Source organism: Babylonia areolata, chromosome 9 (genome assembly GCF_041734735.1).
Source record: "Babylonia areolata isolate BAREFJ2019XMU chromosome 9, ASM4173473v1, whole genome shotgun sequence".
Taxonomy (NCBI): domain Eukaryota; kingdom Metazoa; phylum Mollusca; class Gastropoda; order Neogastropoda; family Buccinidae; genus Babylonia; species Babylonia areolata.
This window is the reverse complement of record NC_134884.1, coordinates 39,821,073-39,838,966: the sequence shown is the minus strand read 5'-3', so window position 1 is coordinate 39,838,966 and position 17,894 is coordinate 39,821,073. Positions and strand designations below refer to the sequence as shown.

Below are 17,894 nucleotides of genomic sequence, written 5' to 3'. Positions count from 1 at the left end.
AGGGAGAGAAAATATCGGCGGCTGAGCCGTGATTCGAACCAGCGCCCTAAGATTCTCTCGCTTCCTAGGCGGACGCGTTACCTCTAGGCCATCACTCCACTATTACTTGTGCATGAAGTGGAGATTGCATTGAGAGCCTGACGGAGATGAAGCACGTAGCATGTACACGTGCATTCTGTGCTGCAGATGCTTGCTCAGTCAAGCATTTTTTTTGGCCATAGGGAGTTTGCTCAACCCCAGTCATCGCCGTCTCAAAATAGCACTGAGCAGCACCATTACACGTCATAGCCGATGACGCAATCAATGATGCATAGCACACCCATCCCCCCTCCCCCCGCCAATTCCCCACACACTGACACACATACACAGACACACACTCACACACACACACACACACACACACACACACACACACACACACACACACACACACATATATATATATATATATATATATATATATATATATCACCCACCCCCAACACCACCACCCCACACACACATGTTAGGCTGACATATACGAAATATTTAACTTTCGCAGTTGATCCCTGACTTCTTGTGTAACGACACCACACACACACACACACACACACACACACACACACACACACACACACACACGTGTATAGACTGATTGTTTATCATTGCTTTTATTTGTTTGTTGAGCTGAGTTTTGTATAGAGACCATATTCAATGCCTTTGATGTGTTTCTCGACATTTTTTCTTCCTTTTTTTTTTAAGGAAGAAAAAAGAGTCAGGCACATGCAATACAATACAATACAATACAATATACACACACCCCATCCAACCCCAACGCGTGTAGACTCATTGTTTATTATTGCTTTTATTTGTTCGCAGATACTATTTCTCGACATTAAAAAAAAATATATATATATATTTATTTATTATTATTTTTTTAGCGGTCAGGTAGAATCTGCGTCTGAGTCTGGGAGAGCAGACATACAGACAGACAGACAGACATGCAGGCAGGCAGGCAGTAGATAACAGGCAGTAGATAAGAGGCACTCCGATGTTTCAGGCTGTTGAGTCATTTCCCATCACTCATCCTACTCCTCACCCTCCACACCCACTCCCCACTCCCCCCCCCCCCCCCCCGCCCCCCACCCCCCCCCCCCATACCGTGTTACGTGTGTGCCATGCCATTCATATCGCTGCTGCTGCTGCTGACTGCTATGCTGTTGGCTGCTTCTCAGTGCTGCTGCAAGCGGACAAAGAACCGTGTAGTGGTGGAAACTCTGCTCCTATGATCTGCCTTCTTGCCTTCTATAATATCCCCCATCCCCCTGCTCGCACGCGCGAGCTGCTGCTGTGACTGAAGCGCCGTTTGAGCGCCGCACCTGGCGTTGTGTTGTGGTGTGTGTGCGTGTGTGTGTGTGTAGTTGGAGAAGTAGCATTGCCGGAGAAGGAGGAGCAGGAGAAGGAAGACGAGGAAGAGGAGGAGGAGGAGGAAATACGTCAATCTCCACAAACAGCGCGTGCGCGTGTGGGTGTGTGAGCGTGTGAGTGTCTTTGTCAGTTTTTTTTCCCAACAACAGCTGGTATCGGATTTTATATATACATATATATATATATTGTTTGGATTTATTTTGTTTTATTTTTCGTTCATTGCTGGGCTTCTTGTTGCATTTCCTTGTGAAGGTGCGGGAGAGATCGATACGGTCCATATTTAGCACAGCCTCCACGTGACGCGCGCGCTGGAGTGGAAAAAAACGAAGAAGAGAGAAGAAGTGAGGCACAAATATAGACAACGTGATGCACGTGGGCCCAGGTGGCGGAGAGTATTATTTTTTGGAGGCTTGGGGGATGATGCAGGTTTCGTCGCCAGTGTGACACGTTTTTTGTGTGAGCGAGAGTGTCGGCAGATTGTCTTAAACCAGCTTGGACTGATTTATCAGTTATGGTGAGATATACTGAGAGGATTATCTTCTTCCGCCTGAACTAACGGTATTGGTGGTGTTATTATTATTATTTTTCAGGTTTGTTTGTTGTTGTTTTTTCTTTCATTCTGTTTTACACTTTGAAGGCATGTTTTGTCTTCTTTAGATTCACTCCTTGAAAATCGAGTAACTGATGACGATTGTCAGTACGTGATATACTGTCACAAAAAAATCAAACAATTAATTGAAACTATTTATGTCCAGTTGCCGTCCTCATCTTCATAGCACTTGACTGAAAGGTGGTATCAGTGATGCAATACAAACCCGACTAGCAGTCAAAAGTTTGGAGTCGTTCATATTGATCGTCGTGGCTCACTGCTGCTCACTCACTGAGAGAAAATTAAACTGACTCCTGTCGACAGCTCGTGTACGTGCTCAGGTTTAACTCCCTCAGTACGGCCAGTCCTCTCTTCTCCTCTACACAGACCCCTCGGATGTCCAGTGGGTGTCTGAATGACCCAACCTTTAGCTTCCGTCGTCAGAATTGTGGTATTCTTTGTCAACATTCACCTCTTCAGTTTTAGAGCCTTCCGCTTGCAATATTTTGACGATACTTCTAAGCGCGTTGGGTTACGCTGCTGGTCAGGCATCTGCTTGGCAGATGTGGTGTAGCGTATATGGATTTGTCCGAACGCAGTGACGCCTCCTTGAGCTACTGAAACTGAAACTGAAACTGATGATAGTAATTGGGGTGAAACGCTGTTAGCGTCGTCTCTTTCGCCGTTCGTATGGAGACAGTTAAACTCCAGTGGACCAACCGGGATTGATTTGAAAACTTACTGAGTTTCTCATTGTGGGGAAAGCAGGCTGCTAAAGCAACTCAAACAACCGACTGTGCTATGTCAGTCGGTACTGATTACTCACCAGACTATTGCAATGCTAAACAGCGGCTCGTTTCTAAGGAATGATGAAAGATGCCTTTCTGTGGAGTAACCCCATCTCAAAAATTACCCAGACACCGAAACGAAATGCAGCGGGCTGCTATGATGTCATGCAGAGAGAGGGTTGTTAAGTAAAGAAGAAGAAAAAAAAAGCAAATCAGTACTTGTTCGTACAGGAGACAAGACGATGAAGCATTAAGACGTGTCTGCTACATTTCCTTCCACCCTGGGGCGCATCACTGAGCGTCCGTCTTGTCTTCTTCCGCTGTTAAGAAGCAAATCGGCTGAGAGCTCGGAGCGAATCACCACAGCGACATACAAGCCAGTGTTTTTCGCTAAACTTTTTTTGTGTGAAAAAAGTCAGAGGACTTTTACAGATAACCGGTTTCTGAAAACATTTGAGGTTTTTATACTTCATCAGTTTGTGGTTACGTTATAATTTGTTTTCCAGATCATCAGTTTGTGGACACGTTAGAGTTTGTTTTCCACTGAGATCATCAGTTTGTAGATACGTCAGATATAATTATATATTTCCCACCGATTATCAATTTGTGGAAACGTCAGAGGATTTCCCAGTCACTATTTGTGGATACCTTAGTGGATTTTCGAGATCACAATACAATACAATACAATATCAATCTTGAATTTTGAAATCAGTTGTCGTGACAAAAAAGAATTAATACTAGACTATTAATCAATGCAATACAAACTTGAATCTTGAAGTCGTCAGTTGTAACGGGAGGTGATTGATACAACAGAACACGAACTCGAATCTTGGAAATCTGTCGTCACGGTGACAAAAATAAATAGATGAATAAATGAATAGATAAATAAATCAATCAGTCAACAAAAAAATGAATAAATAAACGGATAAACAGATAGATAAACAAATAGATAAATACATACACAATTTGTTTTTTAATAACGCAAGACACATAGACCCCATCCACTATGGCTGCGGTGATGATGGACATCCTAGTGGAAGGGGAGAAGGTCCTGGACTGCGACGAGCGCTTCCTGCACGTGGTGCAGCCTCACAGCCGAGAACAAGGACTGGCCTCCTCGGCCTCGGCCCCGCACTCCCGCTCCTCGTCCTTCAAGAACCGGCCTCGCCCCAAGCTGTCCCTGGACGTGGAGGCCGCCCAGAGGCCTCGCACCAACTCCCTCCCTACCAACCAGCTCTTCCTCTCACTCCCCAACCCGGACTGGATGACGGTGGCGGCGCCCAAGGACACGGGAGGCGTGTGCCGGGTCAGGTCCTTCAAAACCACCTCCAAAGGGATCGTCAACCGCGGAGACTCCTTCAAGAGGTCCACCCACAGCCTGGCCTCCAACGGCAGCATAGGCAGCCTTGACCCTGAGTGTCAAGGTCACCACGGCAGCCAAGGTCACATTGCCGGGTCGCGGCAGTCCTCGCCCTCGGCCTCGCCCCGAGCGGCGGCGGCCAGGAGGACGGGCGGAGGCACCAGGCAAGGTTTGAACCGCAGTCTGAACTCTCTGGACAGTGGTGGGGCCCCTTCCCACAGCGACGCGGCCTCTATGTGCCCGTCCTACTACAAAGTGCTGATGATGGGGGCCACGGGGTCAGGCAAGTCGGCCTTGACCCGCCAGTTCATGACCTCGGAGTACAAGGGCACGTACGAGATCAGCACACGTGAGTTTGATTGATGGGTTTTTTTGTGTGTGTTTTTTTTTGTTGTTTGTTTGTTTGTTTTGTTTTTGTTTTTTTGTTTTGTTTTGTTTTGGTTTGGGTTTTTTTTTGTTTTTTCTTTTGTTGTTTTTGTTCTCGTCGTTTCATGGTTTGTGGTTGTTAGTTGTCGTGTGTGTGTGTGTGTGTGTGTGTGTGTGTGTGTGTGTGTTCCGTTCAGCCTTTTTCGAGTTTCAAGGTGGTTTGGTTGAGTGGTTGGTTTGCAGTGCATTTATTTATCTGATTTATTTATTTGTTGGTTCGTTCGTTTGTTTGTCAGTTTCTTTCTCTCTTTCGTTGTTTCTTTCTTTGTTGGTTGGTTGGTTTGTCAATTAGTTTGTGTGTGTGTGTGTGTGTGTGTGTGTGTGTTGTTGTTGTTGTTGTTGTTTTGGTTGTTTTTTTGTGGTTGTTGTTGCTGTTGTTTTTGGAGTAGATTCCTTTGAGTATTTGTTTTGTCTGGTTGTAAAGCTGCTTCTGACATCAGTTCGTCTATTTCCCACGGCCTGCCCTCAGTCTTTCTGTGTCTCTGTCACTGAGCTTCTCTGTCTCTCTATCTCTGTCTCTGTCAGTCTGTGTGTCTCTGTCTCTGTCCTTCTGTCGGTCTGTCTGCTGTTTGTCTCTCTCTCTCTCTCTCTCTGTCTCTGTCTCTGTCTCTCTCTCTCTCTCTTAGGAACCTTAACCTTTTCACCGCCAGTCAATCTAAGTGCATAATTCACTTGTGCTATGAACACAGAAAATATGGCGTCTAAGAATAGCTGGGGATTACCCCCCTGTGATGTGTAGAAAATATGGCCTATCCTACCACCGAACATAAATAGCAGTAGGTTCATGGATACCAGACCCATGATCTGGTCACCTTTCTGTGACATGGGTCCTCTACTTAGCTTGTGCATAAATGCGAGTTTGGCGGTGAAAGGGTTAAAACAGGCTTGAATCACACCATGGACGCTATCACTACGATTTTGTTTGTTTATCTGTTCCTTTTTTGTTTATTTCATTTGTTTATTCATACTAAGCGTTTCAGCCGTCTCGTTATTCATATATTTATTTACTTATCTTATTCTATTCGTTTATCTACAAGATTACATTTTGTTCACACTGGTTTTACAGTTTGGAAACCAATGAGACTGCTATTTTATATCTATTTGCGCGCGCACACACACACACACACACACACACACACACACACACACACACATACACACACACACACACACACACACACGACAACTAGCAACCACAACCCATGAAACGACGAGAACAAAAACAAGAAATGACAATTTTTTTTTTAAAACCCAAAAAACAAACACACAAAAAAACCATCATATCAAACACACACACACACACACACAGACACACACACACACACACACACACACACACACACACACAGAGAGAGAGAGAGAGAGAGAGAGAGAGAGAGAGAGAGAGAGAGGAAGAGAGACAGAGAGATACACTGATGCTGAGTGAAAAAAAAAAAAAGATTCAGTGAGATGCCCACATTCTCAGTACACATTCTCAGTACACTGAAAATGACAAAGCCATGGTGGTATTTTGGCTTCAACACTAACAGTTCGTTCCTAGCCTATGTAGGTACTACAGTCAGACTGGCTGTGGGGGGGGGGGGGGGGCAGGGGGGGGGGGGGCACTGACTAGTTTGTGTTCCAACAGATCAGGAGGACCGAGCTAGGAGTGAAGGCCGCCAAGGAAGAGAAGATGGGCGGGAACAAGGTTGTTTTGTTTGGGGTTTTTTTTTTGGGGGGGGGCGGTGTCATTCGTTCCCCCCGGCTGTGGACTGCCGGTGCTGGGACTGGGGACAGCCGAACCTGAGTCCCGGTTGTGGCTGTGTTATATTGGAGGCGAAGGTGGAGGGGGTGGGGATGGGTGGGTGGGTGGAGGGGGGGGGGGGGCTCCAAATGAGCGGGCGTAGGAGTAATGAATGCCGCTGAAACGGTGCAGGTGATGGGGCAGCAAAGCAAAAAAAAAAAAAAAAAAAAAAGAAGGGTTTTTTTTAGGGGGGGATTGAGGGTCTGGGATGGGTTGGCGGGTGTGTGTGTGGGGGGGGGGGGTGGGGGGGGGGGGTTGCGGGGGGTCACGTGTACTACCAGGGGCAGAGAACTCTCTGCTATGTGGTGCCGCTCTGGTGAACGAGTAATCAGAAGGGAAAAGGGTTTGGGGCGGGGCGGGGGGGGGGAGAGTGTGGGGCGGGGGGGGGAGAGTGTGGGGCGGGGGGGGGGGAGAGTGTGGGGCGGGGGGGGGGAGAGTGTGGGGCGGGGGGGGGGGGATTTTGCCATGTTTTTATGGTGTGGTTTGAACTTTTTTCTTCTTTTTTGTCTTTTTCTTTCTTAAAAAAAATTTTTTTTAAGGCATGCGCCATTAAAATGCTTGTGCCTTGCGTCTCTGGCTGTTCCTCTTTGTGTCTCTCTGTCGGTCTGTCTTTGCGTGTCTGTATCTCTGTATCCATGTCTGTCTCTCTCTATCTCTGTCTCTGTCTGTTGTGTCTGTGTCTCTCTCTGTCACCGTCTCCTTTTCTCTCTCTTCCTCTCTCTCTCTCCCTCCTTCTCTCCCCATCTCTCTCTCTCCCCATCTCTCTCTCTCCATCTTTCTCCTCTATCCACGGTTGAATGGGTTCCGGACTTCGGTTGAGGGGTTTCGGGGGATTGGGAGGCGGGGTGAGGTTCATTCATTAAAACGGCAGAAGAGGATTGGGCCCCGCCTACCTATTTGTATTTGTATTTCTTTTTATCACAACAGATTTTTCTGTGTGAAATTCGGGCTGCTCTCCCCAGGGAGAGCGCGTCGCTACACTACAGCGCCACCCTTTTTTTTTTTTGTATTTTTTCCTGCATGCAGTTTTATTTGTTTTTCCTATCGAAGTGGATTTTTTTTTCTACAGAATTTTGCCAGGAGCAACCCTTTTGTTGCCGTGGGTTCTTTTACGTGCGCTAAGTGCATTCTGCACACGGGATCTCGATTTATCGTCTCATCCGAATGACTAGCGTCCAGCAGACCACCACTCAAGGTCTAGTGGAGGGGGAGAAAAATTCGCGGCGGCTGAGCCGTGATTCGAACCAGCGTGCTCAGATTCTCTCACTTCCTAGGCGGACGCGTTACCTCTAGGCCATCACTCCACCTGGCTTCGTATGCCGAGCCTAGACGATGTGGGTATGAATGAATTCACTGCCCCGATGACTGCGAAAAGCAATAGGACCAGTAACCTTTAACTTCCTTCTGATTATGATCGCTTGACAGCACCACCCGAAATGAGATCACGAGTTTAACTCACTCAGTACGGCCAGTCCTCTCTTCTCCTCTACACAGACCGCTCGGATGTCCAGTGGGGTGTCTGAATGACCCAACCTTTAGCTTCCGTTGTCAGAATTGTGGTATTCTTTGTCAACATTCACGTCTGCAGTATAAGAGCCTTCCGCTTGCAATATTTTGATGATGGTAATTGGGGTGAAACGCTGTTAACGTCGTCTCTTTCGCCGTTCGTATGGAAAGAGTTAACGGAGATTCGGTGTCGAACACCCAGCGTGAGACTGAGACTGAGACTCATTTTATTTGTTCTTAAACACACCAGAAGAATTATTATGGACACTAAAAAAAAAAGAAGAAGAAAAAGGAATAAAAGCAGTGTATAATATTGTATGAGAATATACACGGTTTAATCATTTTATGGTTTGTTTGGTTTTTTTTCATTACATTTTCATTTTGATAACACATAGAAATTTGACGTAAATACATACATCGGAAATAAATGGGAGACAAATAGATAAAAATAGAAAAAAAGAAGAAGAAAAAATTAATAAGAATTAAAAAAAAAAGAAAAAGAAAAAAAAGAAAAAAGAGACAAATATAAACTACTATGGATAAATTATTTGTGATTCTGATAGTCACCATAAACAGGGTGGGTGGGGGGGGGGGGGACATCCATATACATTGATTTTTTTATTCAGTCAACGAAAATACATCGCGTAATTTTGTTTTTTAATCTGTTCCTATTGATTTCAGTCAAACTGTTCCACAAGCTAGCGTCTGGCTCCTGTTATTCGTCTCAGACATCAATCAAAATTAATTTCATTTTCATCATCGTTGCTTTTTTGTTGAAAATTAGACTCGTTACAAAAAATGACAGTCTGAAAAGCTGTATATGTTTGTCCCTCTATTCATATCTATCTGTGTGTGTGTGTGTGTGTGTGTGTGTGTGTGTGTGTGTGTGTGTGTGTGTGTGTGTGTGTGTGTGTCTGTTTGTGTTGTCCGTGTGTTTGTGCGTGTGTGCGTTTGTGAGTTCATGTGGCTGTATGTGTGTATGCGTGTGTGTGCATGTGTGTGTGTGTGTGCGCGTGCGAGTGTTTACGTGTGCGTGTGTGCGCGCTTGTGTATGTGTGTGTGTGTGTGTGTGTGTACCGCGCGTGTATGCGAGTTGTGTGCGCGTACGTGTGTGCCTGTCTGTATTGAGTGCGCGCGCGTGTCTTTGTGTGTGTCTGTCCGTATGTGCGTGTTGTTGTTGTTGTTGTTGTTGTTTTGATGTTATTGTGATGCCTTTAACTGTAGTCAGTGTAGTTGTTGCTGGTCTTCCTTGCTCCAGATTCGGGTGACCTACAATGTGCAGTCACGGCAACCAGCCAGCGACCTTCTGACGGTGATATCGATCATACCACACACGTCGATCACACCACTTTGATCTCTCTCTCTCTCTCTCTCTCTCTCTCTCTCTCTCTCTCTCTCTCTCTACCTCTCTACCTCTCTCTCTCTCTCTCTCTCTCTCTGTATCTGTATCTCTGTCTCTGTCTTTCTCTCTCTCTCTCTGTCTCTGTCTGTATCTCTCTCTCTGTATCTGTATTTCTGTCTTTCTCTCTCTCTCTCTCTCTCTTCCTCTCTCTCTCTCTTCCCCCTCTCTCTCTATGTCTGTCTAACTCTCTCTCTCTCTCTCTCTCCCTGTGTCTGTCTGTCTGTCTGTCCCTTTCTTTCTTTCTCTCTCTCTCGCTTGCTCGCTCGCTGTCGGTCTATTTCTTTATCTCTATCTCTCTCTCTCGCTCTCTCGCTCTCTCTCTCGATCTGGCTGTCTGTCTAACTCTCTCTCTCTCTCTCACTCTCTCTGTCTATCCGTCTGTCTGTCTATCCGTCAGTCTGTCCTGTCTCTCACTTTTTCTCTCTCTCTCGCTTGCTCGCTCGCTGTCTGTGTATCTCTCTCTCTCTCTCTCTCTCTCTCTCTCTGCTTCTCTCTGTCAGTCTGTCTGTCTGTCTCTCTCTCTGTCCATCTCTCCCCCTCCCCATTCAAGACTTCTATCACACTCTCTCTCTCCCTCTCTCTCTCTCTCTCTGTGCCTTTCCTTCTGACTCATCGGAAGGGAGGGGCTGGGGGGTGGGGGTGGGGGTAGGGGAAGCGGAAGACTGGCTGGTGAGAGGGATGGTGACGGGGTGTGTGGCGAGGGCGGGGGCTTGGGGGGGAGGGTGGTGGTGGCGGTGGGGCGTGGCCGTAAGTACTTGTCGGCGAATACACTAGTTGTTTTTGTTTTTTTTTCGGGGGGGGGGGGGGCTCGATCAGCCGCAGCTGTGTAGTAATCAAACTAACCGGCCCAATTTTTCCACGATTAGCTCGGCTGCATGCTGTGTGTGATCAACTGACCGGCCCAATTTTCCTCGACTGCACACAGCGATCAAAGCCCACCAGTATTGATTGGAAATTGATCGGTCGATCTTCTCGTCCGTCACCGGCACCCCCACCTAGTAACTAGTCTGCCAGTGCCAGCAAGTAAGTTACAGTTTCCAGTGTGCGCAGACTGATGTCTTACACGCCTGTATTGTATTTTGTTGTGTTGTATTGTGTTGTGATGCATTGTATTGTGTTGCGTTGCGTTGTATTGCATTGTGTTGTGTTGTATTGTTTAGTATTGTGTTGTATTGTGTTGTGTTGCGTTGTGTTGCATTGTGTTATATTTGTATTGTGTTGCATTTTGTTGTGTTGTATTGTTTAGTGTTGTGTTGTATTGTGTTGTGTTGTGTTGAATTGTTTTGTGTTATATTGTATTATATTGTATTGTTTTGTGCTGTTTTGGATTGTATTGTGTTGTGTTGTGTTGCATTGTGCTGTGTTGTATTCTATTGTATTGTTTTGTGTTGTGTTGCTATGCATTGTATTTCATTGTGTTTTGGGGTTGTTGTTTTTTTTTTTGTTATATATGTAATGTATTGTATTTTAATGTAGTGAAATGAAGTTTAGTGTGGTATAGTGTATTGTATTGTGTTGTATCGCATCGCATCGCATCCTGTCGTATCGTATCGTATTGAATCGTATTGCGCTTGCGTTGCGTTGTGTTGTGTGATGTTGTTGTGGTGTGTTGTATTGCGCTGCATTGCGTTGCGTTGTATGACTTTTTCCGTCAAATACATGTCTCTGTGTAGAGTTCAGGCCGCTGCCCTTGACGAGAGCGCGTCGCCACAGTCCAGCGGTACCCTTTCAATTTTTTTTTCTTTCTTTCTTTCTTTCTTTTTTTTTCTGTGTGCAAGTGTATTTGTTTTACTATTCAAGTGGATTTTTTTTCCACAGAAGTTTGCAAGCGACAACCTTTTGTTGTTGTTGTTGTTGTTGCCGTGGGTTATTTCACGTGCGCCACTGTGTGTGCATGCATGCTAGCGGCAGCATCACGGCGCCTCGGTTTTTGATCGCCTCATCAGAAAGACTCGCACCCCGCACCCACTCCATCACAACCTAGAGACTTTGTGGAGGGGGTCCGTGGGCGGGTAGGAGGGATGGGGGGCGGAGGGGGGGGACTCAGGGGGGCGGGGGAGGGGAGAGGGGGGGTTAAGTGAAAAAAATCCCGGTCCGTAATTTGGACTGGAACCCCTTTGACATACGCCTCCAAAGTTTTTGTTTTTTTTGCGCAAGACGTCTTGGCCGCCGCGCCACCGTTTCACTATGTGTAGTTAAAAAGAAAGAAAAAAAAGCAAAGAAAAGGAAAAGTACATTCCTGTCCTACGCTAAAAGCCACACCGCTGATCATGGCTTGACTGTCTGCCAACTGCGTGGGTGTGTAGCTGTGTGCGCGCATTGTGAAAGGGGGCAGCAGAATTGAGGGGGGGAGGGGGGGGGGGGGGTGCGGGGGGGGGGGGGGGGGAGGGGGCTGTGCATCTTCCATCTTCCTTGGGTAAAATGTGTGTTGTATGTGTGTGTGTGTAAGCTTGTGTGCGCGTGTGTGCGAGGGCCGGGGAAAATGCGTGTGTGTGTGTGTGTGTGTGTGTGTGTGTGTGTGTGTGTGCGTGTGTGTGTGTGTGCGTGTGGGGGTGGGGGGGGGGGGGGGTGCGTGTATGTGTGTGTTGTAAGTGTATGTGCATGTTTGTTTGTTTGTCTGTCTGTTTGTGTGTAAGGTTTAACAACGAGAAATGGTTTTATTTTCTTGTTCAGTTCTTCGTCTTTTAAATGAAAACTATAGAGAGAAAATCTCCCAAAAATCACCCCCCTGGCCCCCCCACCCCCTACCCCTCCTAACAAACAAGCAGGTTGTTTAGGAAAAGAAACTGCCTCCCTGTTGCGTAGTAGAAATCTCCCTGTGAATAGCATCCCCCATTTTACCTGACAGCGGCTTGAAAAGAAATCCTCTTAACCTCTTTTTGCCTTCACCCAATTCTCTAACACACGCGCGCTCGGGCGCGCGCGCGCACACACACACACACACACACACACACACACACACACACAATCACGACTCCAGGCACAACTGAAAGCATTTCTTGCGACAACTGAACACGAAAGAGCGACAATTTCTGCTGTTGACAACATTTCGTGAAATCTTGTCCGTCCCACTGTTACCATTCACACGCAGTTTTAGTTTCACTGGGATGTCAGAGCGTGCGGGCTGATCCATACATGCTACACCCTATATATATATATATATATATATATATATATATATATATATATATATATATATATATATATAAAGGAGCAAATGCTGATGTTCTCATAAACCAATGTGCTGTTCAAGTCCTGTAGCATAAAACACTAACATAAAAAAATAAAATAATATAATTGAACACAACACAGTACCATACAATACAATAGATTCAATAATTGCAATACAATACAATACAATACAACGCAGCACACGTCAATACACTACAAATGTAGTACAGTACAACAGAGCGCAACAGAGCGCGATAGAATAACAAACACAATACAATTTCATTCATCCAATTGGAAAACACTTTTGCAGCCAAAAAACTAGTCACCCACATAGTCCAGACAGACGCACGCATAAATACAACAAAGTTTGAACTAATAAAATACGTAAACATATTCAAGCTGAATAGTATAATGTAAAAGTGATTTAAAACACGACGGCACACTGAAAACACATACAAACAAGCAAAAAAAAACAAAAACAGAGAGAGGTGTTAAAAAACAACATGTATTTCAAGAAGCACCTAGTTCCAAATTAAAAAAAAAAAAAAAAGTGTGTGTGCATGAATGTGCATGCATGTGTGAATGCGCGCATATTCGCTGAAAACGGCCCATTATGATGATTATGGTGATGATGAATTCTTTCTTTCTTTCTTTCTTTCGATCATTTGCGTTCTGTGTATCTTTCATACTATTATTCATAATGTTTTTTGGTTTTTTTTACGTAATTGTTTATTCCATTCGATTATCTTATTTCATTTCGTGTTGTGTTGTTGTTGTTTTCACGAACTTACAGCAGGTTTTCAAAGCCCTAAGTAGTGCGTTAGAGTTGTGCTTAGGTCTGGTATCTACCTTTTTTCTTTCTTTTTTTTTCTTTTTTTTTTCCTTTTTTTTTAATGCAGCCTGTAACTACGTATCATTCTGCCCGTTTTGACACCTCCATGGAACTGACACAAAAAATTTACAAATTCATTCAAAATCAACAAACAATCAAACGTGACAAACAAAAAGCATACAAAAAAAAACACAAAAAACAACCACCTATACAAACAACGAACAAACAAACAAACACAGCAGGCGGAATGCTGGACTTGAAGAAAAAAACGCAGCGCAGATGGCCAGAAGCCGATAACATCTCTTACACAATGCTGATGTTTACAACTCTCCACACGGGCCGTTTTCTCCAGGGAGAGGGTTGGGGAGTTGGGGGGGGGGAGGATTCGGGGGGAGGGGGAGGGTGAGGGGGGAGAGACTGGAGCAAGCCTCGTAAGCCTAATGAACGACTCATTAAGAAAAGTGAACCGCCTCTCTCTCTCTCTCTCTCTCTCTCTCTCTCCCTCTCTCTCTCTCTCTCTGTCTCTACAGGGTCGTAACATGTAAGCGCATCACGGAAGCTTTTAACTCACTCAGTACGGCCAGTCCTCTCTTCACCTCTACACAGACCCCTCGGATGTCCAGTGGGTGTCTCAATGACCCATCCTTTAGCTTCCGTCGTCAGAATTGTGGTATTCTTTGTCAACATTCACCTCTTCAGTATAAGAGCCTTCCGCTGGTAATATTTTGATGGTGGTTATTGGGGTGAAACGCTGTTAACGTCGTCTCTTTCGCCGTTCGTATGGAGAGAGTAAAAACGCAGCGCAGATGGCCAGAAGCCGATAATATATCTTACACAATGCTGATGTTTACAACTGCCCACACGGGCCGTTTTCTCCAGGGAGGGGGTTGGGGAGTTGGGGGGGGAGGATTCGGTGGGGGGGGGGGAGGGGGGAGAGACTGGAGCAAGCCTAGTAAGCCTAATGAACGACTCATTAAGAAAAGTGAACCGCCTCTCTCTCTCTCTCTCTCTCTCTCTCCCCCCCCCCCTCTCTCTCTCTCTCTCTCTCTCTCTCTCTCTCTACAGGGTCGTAACATGTAAGCGCATCACGGAAGCTTTTAACTCACTCACGTCCAGTCCTCTCTTCACCTCTACACAGACCCCTCGGATGTCCAGTGGGTGTCTGAATGACCCAACCTTTAGCTTCCGTCGTCAGAATTGTGGTATTCTTTGTCAACATTCACCTCTTCAGTATAAGAGCCTTCCGCTGGTAATATTTTGATGGTGGTTATTGGGGTGAAACGCTGTGTTAACGTCGTCTCTTTCGCCGTTCGTATGGAGAGAGTAAAAACGCAGCGCAGATGGCCAGAAGCCGATAATATATCTTACACAATGCTGATGTTTACAACTGCCCACACGGGCCGTTTTCTCCAGGGAGGGGGTTGGGGGGAGGCGGGGGGAGGGGGGGCTGGGGGGGGGGAGAGAGAGAGAGAGAGAGAGAGAGAGAGAGAGAGACTGGAACAAGCCTCGTAAGCCTAATGAACGACTCATTAAGAAAAGAGAACCGCCCCTCTCTCTCTCTCTCTCTCTCTCTCTCTCTCTCTACAGAGTCGCAACATGTAAGCGCATCACGGAAGCTTTTTAAAAGTCCTTTGTGAGGGTGAGTGGCGAGGTAGATAAGGGGTAGGGTGGTGGGGAAGAGATTAAAAAAAAAGGAGATGGGGATGGGGGGAGGGGGGGAATAGTAGAGGAGGGTGGAGGTGGTAGGAGGTTGGGAGTGTGTGCGTGTGTGGGGGGCGTGGGGCGGGGGTTGAATGAGGGGGTTGGAGTGGAGTGGACATGTGCCAAAACTGAGAAGGAAGGTTGAGAGAGAGATTAGGATCGTCCAGCTATGCTGATTAACAGCCTTTTTTCACGAGTTTCTTTTTTTTTTTCTTTTTTTTTTTTTTTTTACTTTTTTTTCTTTCCTTTCTTCTTTTTCTGTGTGTCTTTTCTTTATGTTTCATTTTCGTTTTCTCTTCTTTTTCCTTTCTTATTTTTCTTTCTTTGTTGTGTGTCTTTTTTTCTTAACTCATCCTCATTTCTTCTTTTATCTTCTTTTATTTTATGGGGGTTTTGTTTGTTTGTTTGTTTGTTTTTTTCTTGGTTCAAATTTTGTTATTGTGTCTTTGTCTTTTCATTTCTGAGGAAGTAACAGGATGCGAATGTTAGGAAGCATACATTGTTCTCTGTCTGTCTCTCTGTCTCTGTCTCTCTCTCTATCTGTCTCTCTCTGTCTCTCTCTCTGTGTCTCTCTGTCTGTCTCTCTCTCTGTCTCTATCTATCTATATCTATCTATCAATATATATATATATATATATATGTGTGTGTGTCTCTCTCTCTGTGTCTCTGTCTCTGTCTCTCTCTGTGTCTGTCTCTGTCTCTCTCTCTCTCTGTCTCTGTACCTATCTTTCCCTGCCTCTCTGTCTCTGTCTCTTCTCTCTGTCTGTCTGTCTGTCTCTCTCTGTGTCTATATCTCTGTCTCTGTCTTTCTATCTGTGTGTCTCTCTCTCTGTCTCTGTGTGTGTGTGTCTCTCTCTCTCTATCTATCTATCTATCTATATATATATATATATATATATGTCTCTGTCTCTGTCTCTCTCTCTGTTTCTCTCTGTCTCTCTCTCTCTCTCTCTCTCTCTCTCTCTCTCTTTCTCTATCTGTCTATCTCTACTTCTTTCTTTCTTTCTTTCTTTCTTTCTTTTCTTTTTTTTCTTTCCTAACCCCATTGCCTACTTACTGGTGTTTGCTTTTCTGTCTGGCTTTCTTTGATGAACATTTTTTTTTTTCACACACAGTGCCAAGCAAACAGACACCACACAGAGTGACTGGTGCGAACGGTCAGTCATCTGTCCCACACCCATATTATGTATATAGTGGAGTGATGGCCTAGAGGTAACGCGTCCGCCTAGGAAGCGAGAGAGAATCTGAGCGCGCTGGTTCGAATCACGACTCAGCCGCCGATATTTTCTCCCCCCCCTCCACTAGACCTTGAGTGGTGGGTGGTCTGGACGCTAGTCATTCGGATGAGACGATAAACCGAGGTCCCGTGTGCTAGCATGCACTTAGCGCACGTAAAAGAACCCACGGCAACAAAAGGGTTGTTCCTGGCAAAATTCTGTAGAAAAATCCACTTCGATCTGAAAAACAAATAAAACTGCACGCAGGAAAAAAAAAAAAAAAAAATGGGTGGCGCTGTAGTGTAGCGACGCACTCTCCCTGGGGAGAGCAGCCCGAATTTCACACAGAGAAATCTGTTGTGATAAAAAGAAATACAAATACAAATACAAAATTTCGTTTACCTTCTGGTTTTTTTGTTTGTTTGTTTGTTTGTTTGTTGTTGTTTTTTTTGCGTGTATTGGTCAGTCCGCATACTTTGAACACCTCCATGAAGCTTCCTAATCATCAAAATTGTCATTGTAGTAGTAGTAGTAGTAGTAGCAGAAGTAGACTTAGGAAATAGTTGTCTCTGTTGTTGTTGCAACAGTAGCAGCAGCAGCAGCATCAGTCTAGTAGTCATCGTCGTTGTAGTAGTTGTAATAGCAGTAGCAGCAGCAGCAGCAGCATCTGCAGTAGCCATTATGGTAACATCGTTCAATCCGTGGGAAATATCAGAACAAGTGGCAATAAGTCAAACTTTTTTCTTCAAAATACTACACACACACACACACACACACACACACACACACACACACACACACACACACACACACACACACACAGACGGACAGAGAGGAACAGACGACAGAGAGATTCACAGAAGGAAAAAAAAATCGGACACACAAAAGGACTGAGCCACCACCACCATCACACAACCTTCCTGACAGAAACAGTGACAGAAAGGAGAGAGAGAGAGAGAGAGAGAGAGAGAGAGAGAGAGAGAGAGAGAGAGAGAGAGATTCAAAAACTGTATTACTCAAGGATAAAGATTTTAGGCATCGTCCAGTCTTCCAATCTGTCCTTGTGACAACAATAACTATAACAATATTAACGATAACGACACAACAATAATAATTTTGTTAACACTGCTACATCTACTGCTACTGCAACGAAGAATGATCACCATCATCATCATTAACATCGTAAAAAGTAATAAAACGAGCGCATTCATACATTCATATCCATTCACATGCACACACTCTCTCCACCCAACACACACACACACACACACACACACACACACACACACACACACACACACACATATATATATATATATAGACATATATATATATATGCACATACAGAGTCATGACCGAAGTGAGAAACATATAGCGGACATAAAGAGAACAGAGAAACATAACTTTAACATTGTACATATGAGAGAGACAGACAGACAGACAGACAGAGAGAGAGGAGAGAGAGAGAGAGGAGACAGAGAGACATACACAGAGAGAGAGAGGAGAGAGAGTCAGAGACAGAGACAGAGATACAGACAGAGAGAGAAAGAGAGAGAAACAAAAGGCATCCCTGAAGCTGTTAACCACCAGTGTCAGGATTCATCCTCTGTCCTTTGTCCTTCGCCAAGAGCTGAAGAGGACGCGACCCAACATCGCAGGGGTTTTTTTGCTTTTTTATTTTTTTTTTTTATTTTTTTTTTTTTACAGGAACC

At 45.1% G+C, this 17,894-nt stretch overlaps 1 protein-coding gene across 1 annotated transcript in view; it reads left to right on the top strand.

Annotated features, from left to right (window-relative positions):
- The first annotated feature begins 1,983 nt into the window (after positions 1 to 1,983).
- Positions 1,984 to 17,894, top strand: part of LOC143285439 (uncharacterized) — a 124,406-nt gene continuing 108,495 nt past the window's right edge. The window contains exon 1 of the mRNA XM_076592707.1: positions 1,984 to 4,493. Coding sequence (XP_076448822.1) covers positions 3,791 to 4,493 — 703 coding nt within the window. The 5' untranslated portion in view covers positions 1,984 to 3,790. The remainder of the gene's footprint in view (positions 4,494 to 17,894) is intronic.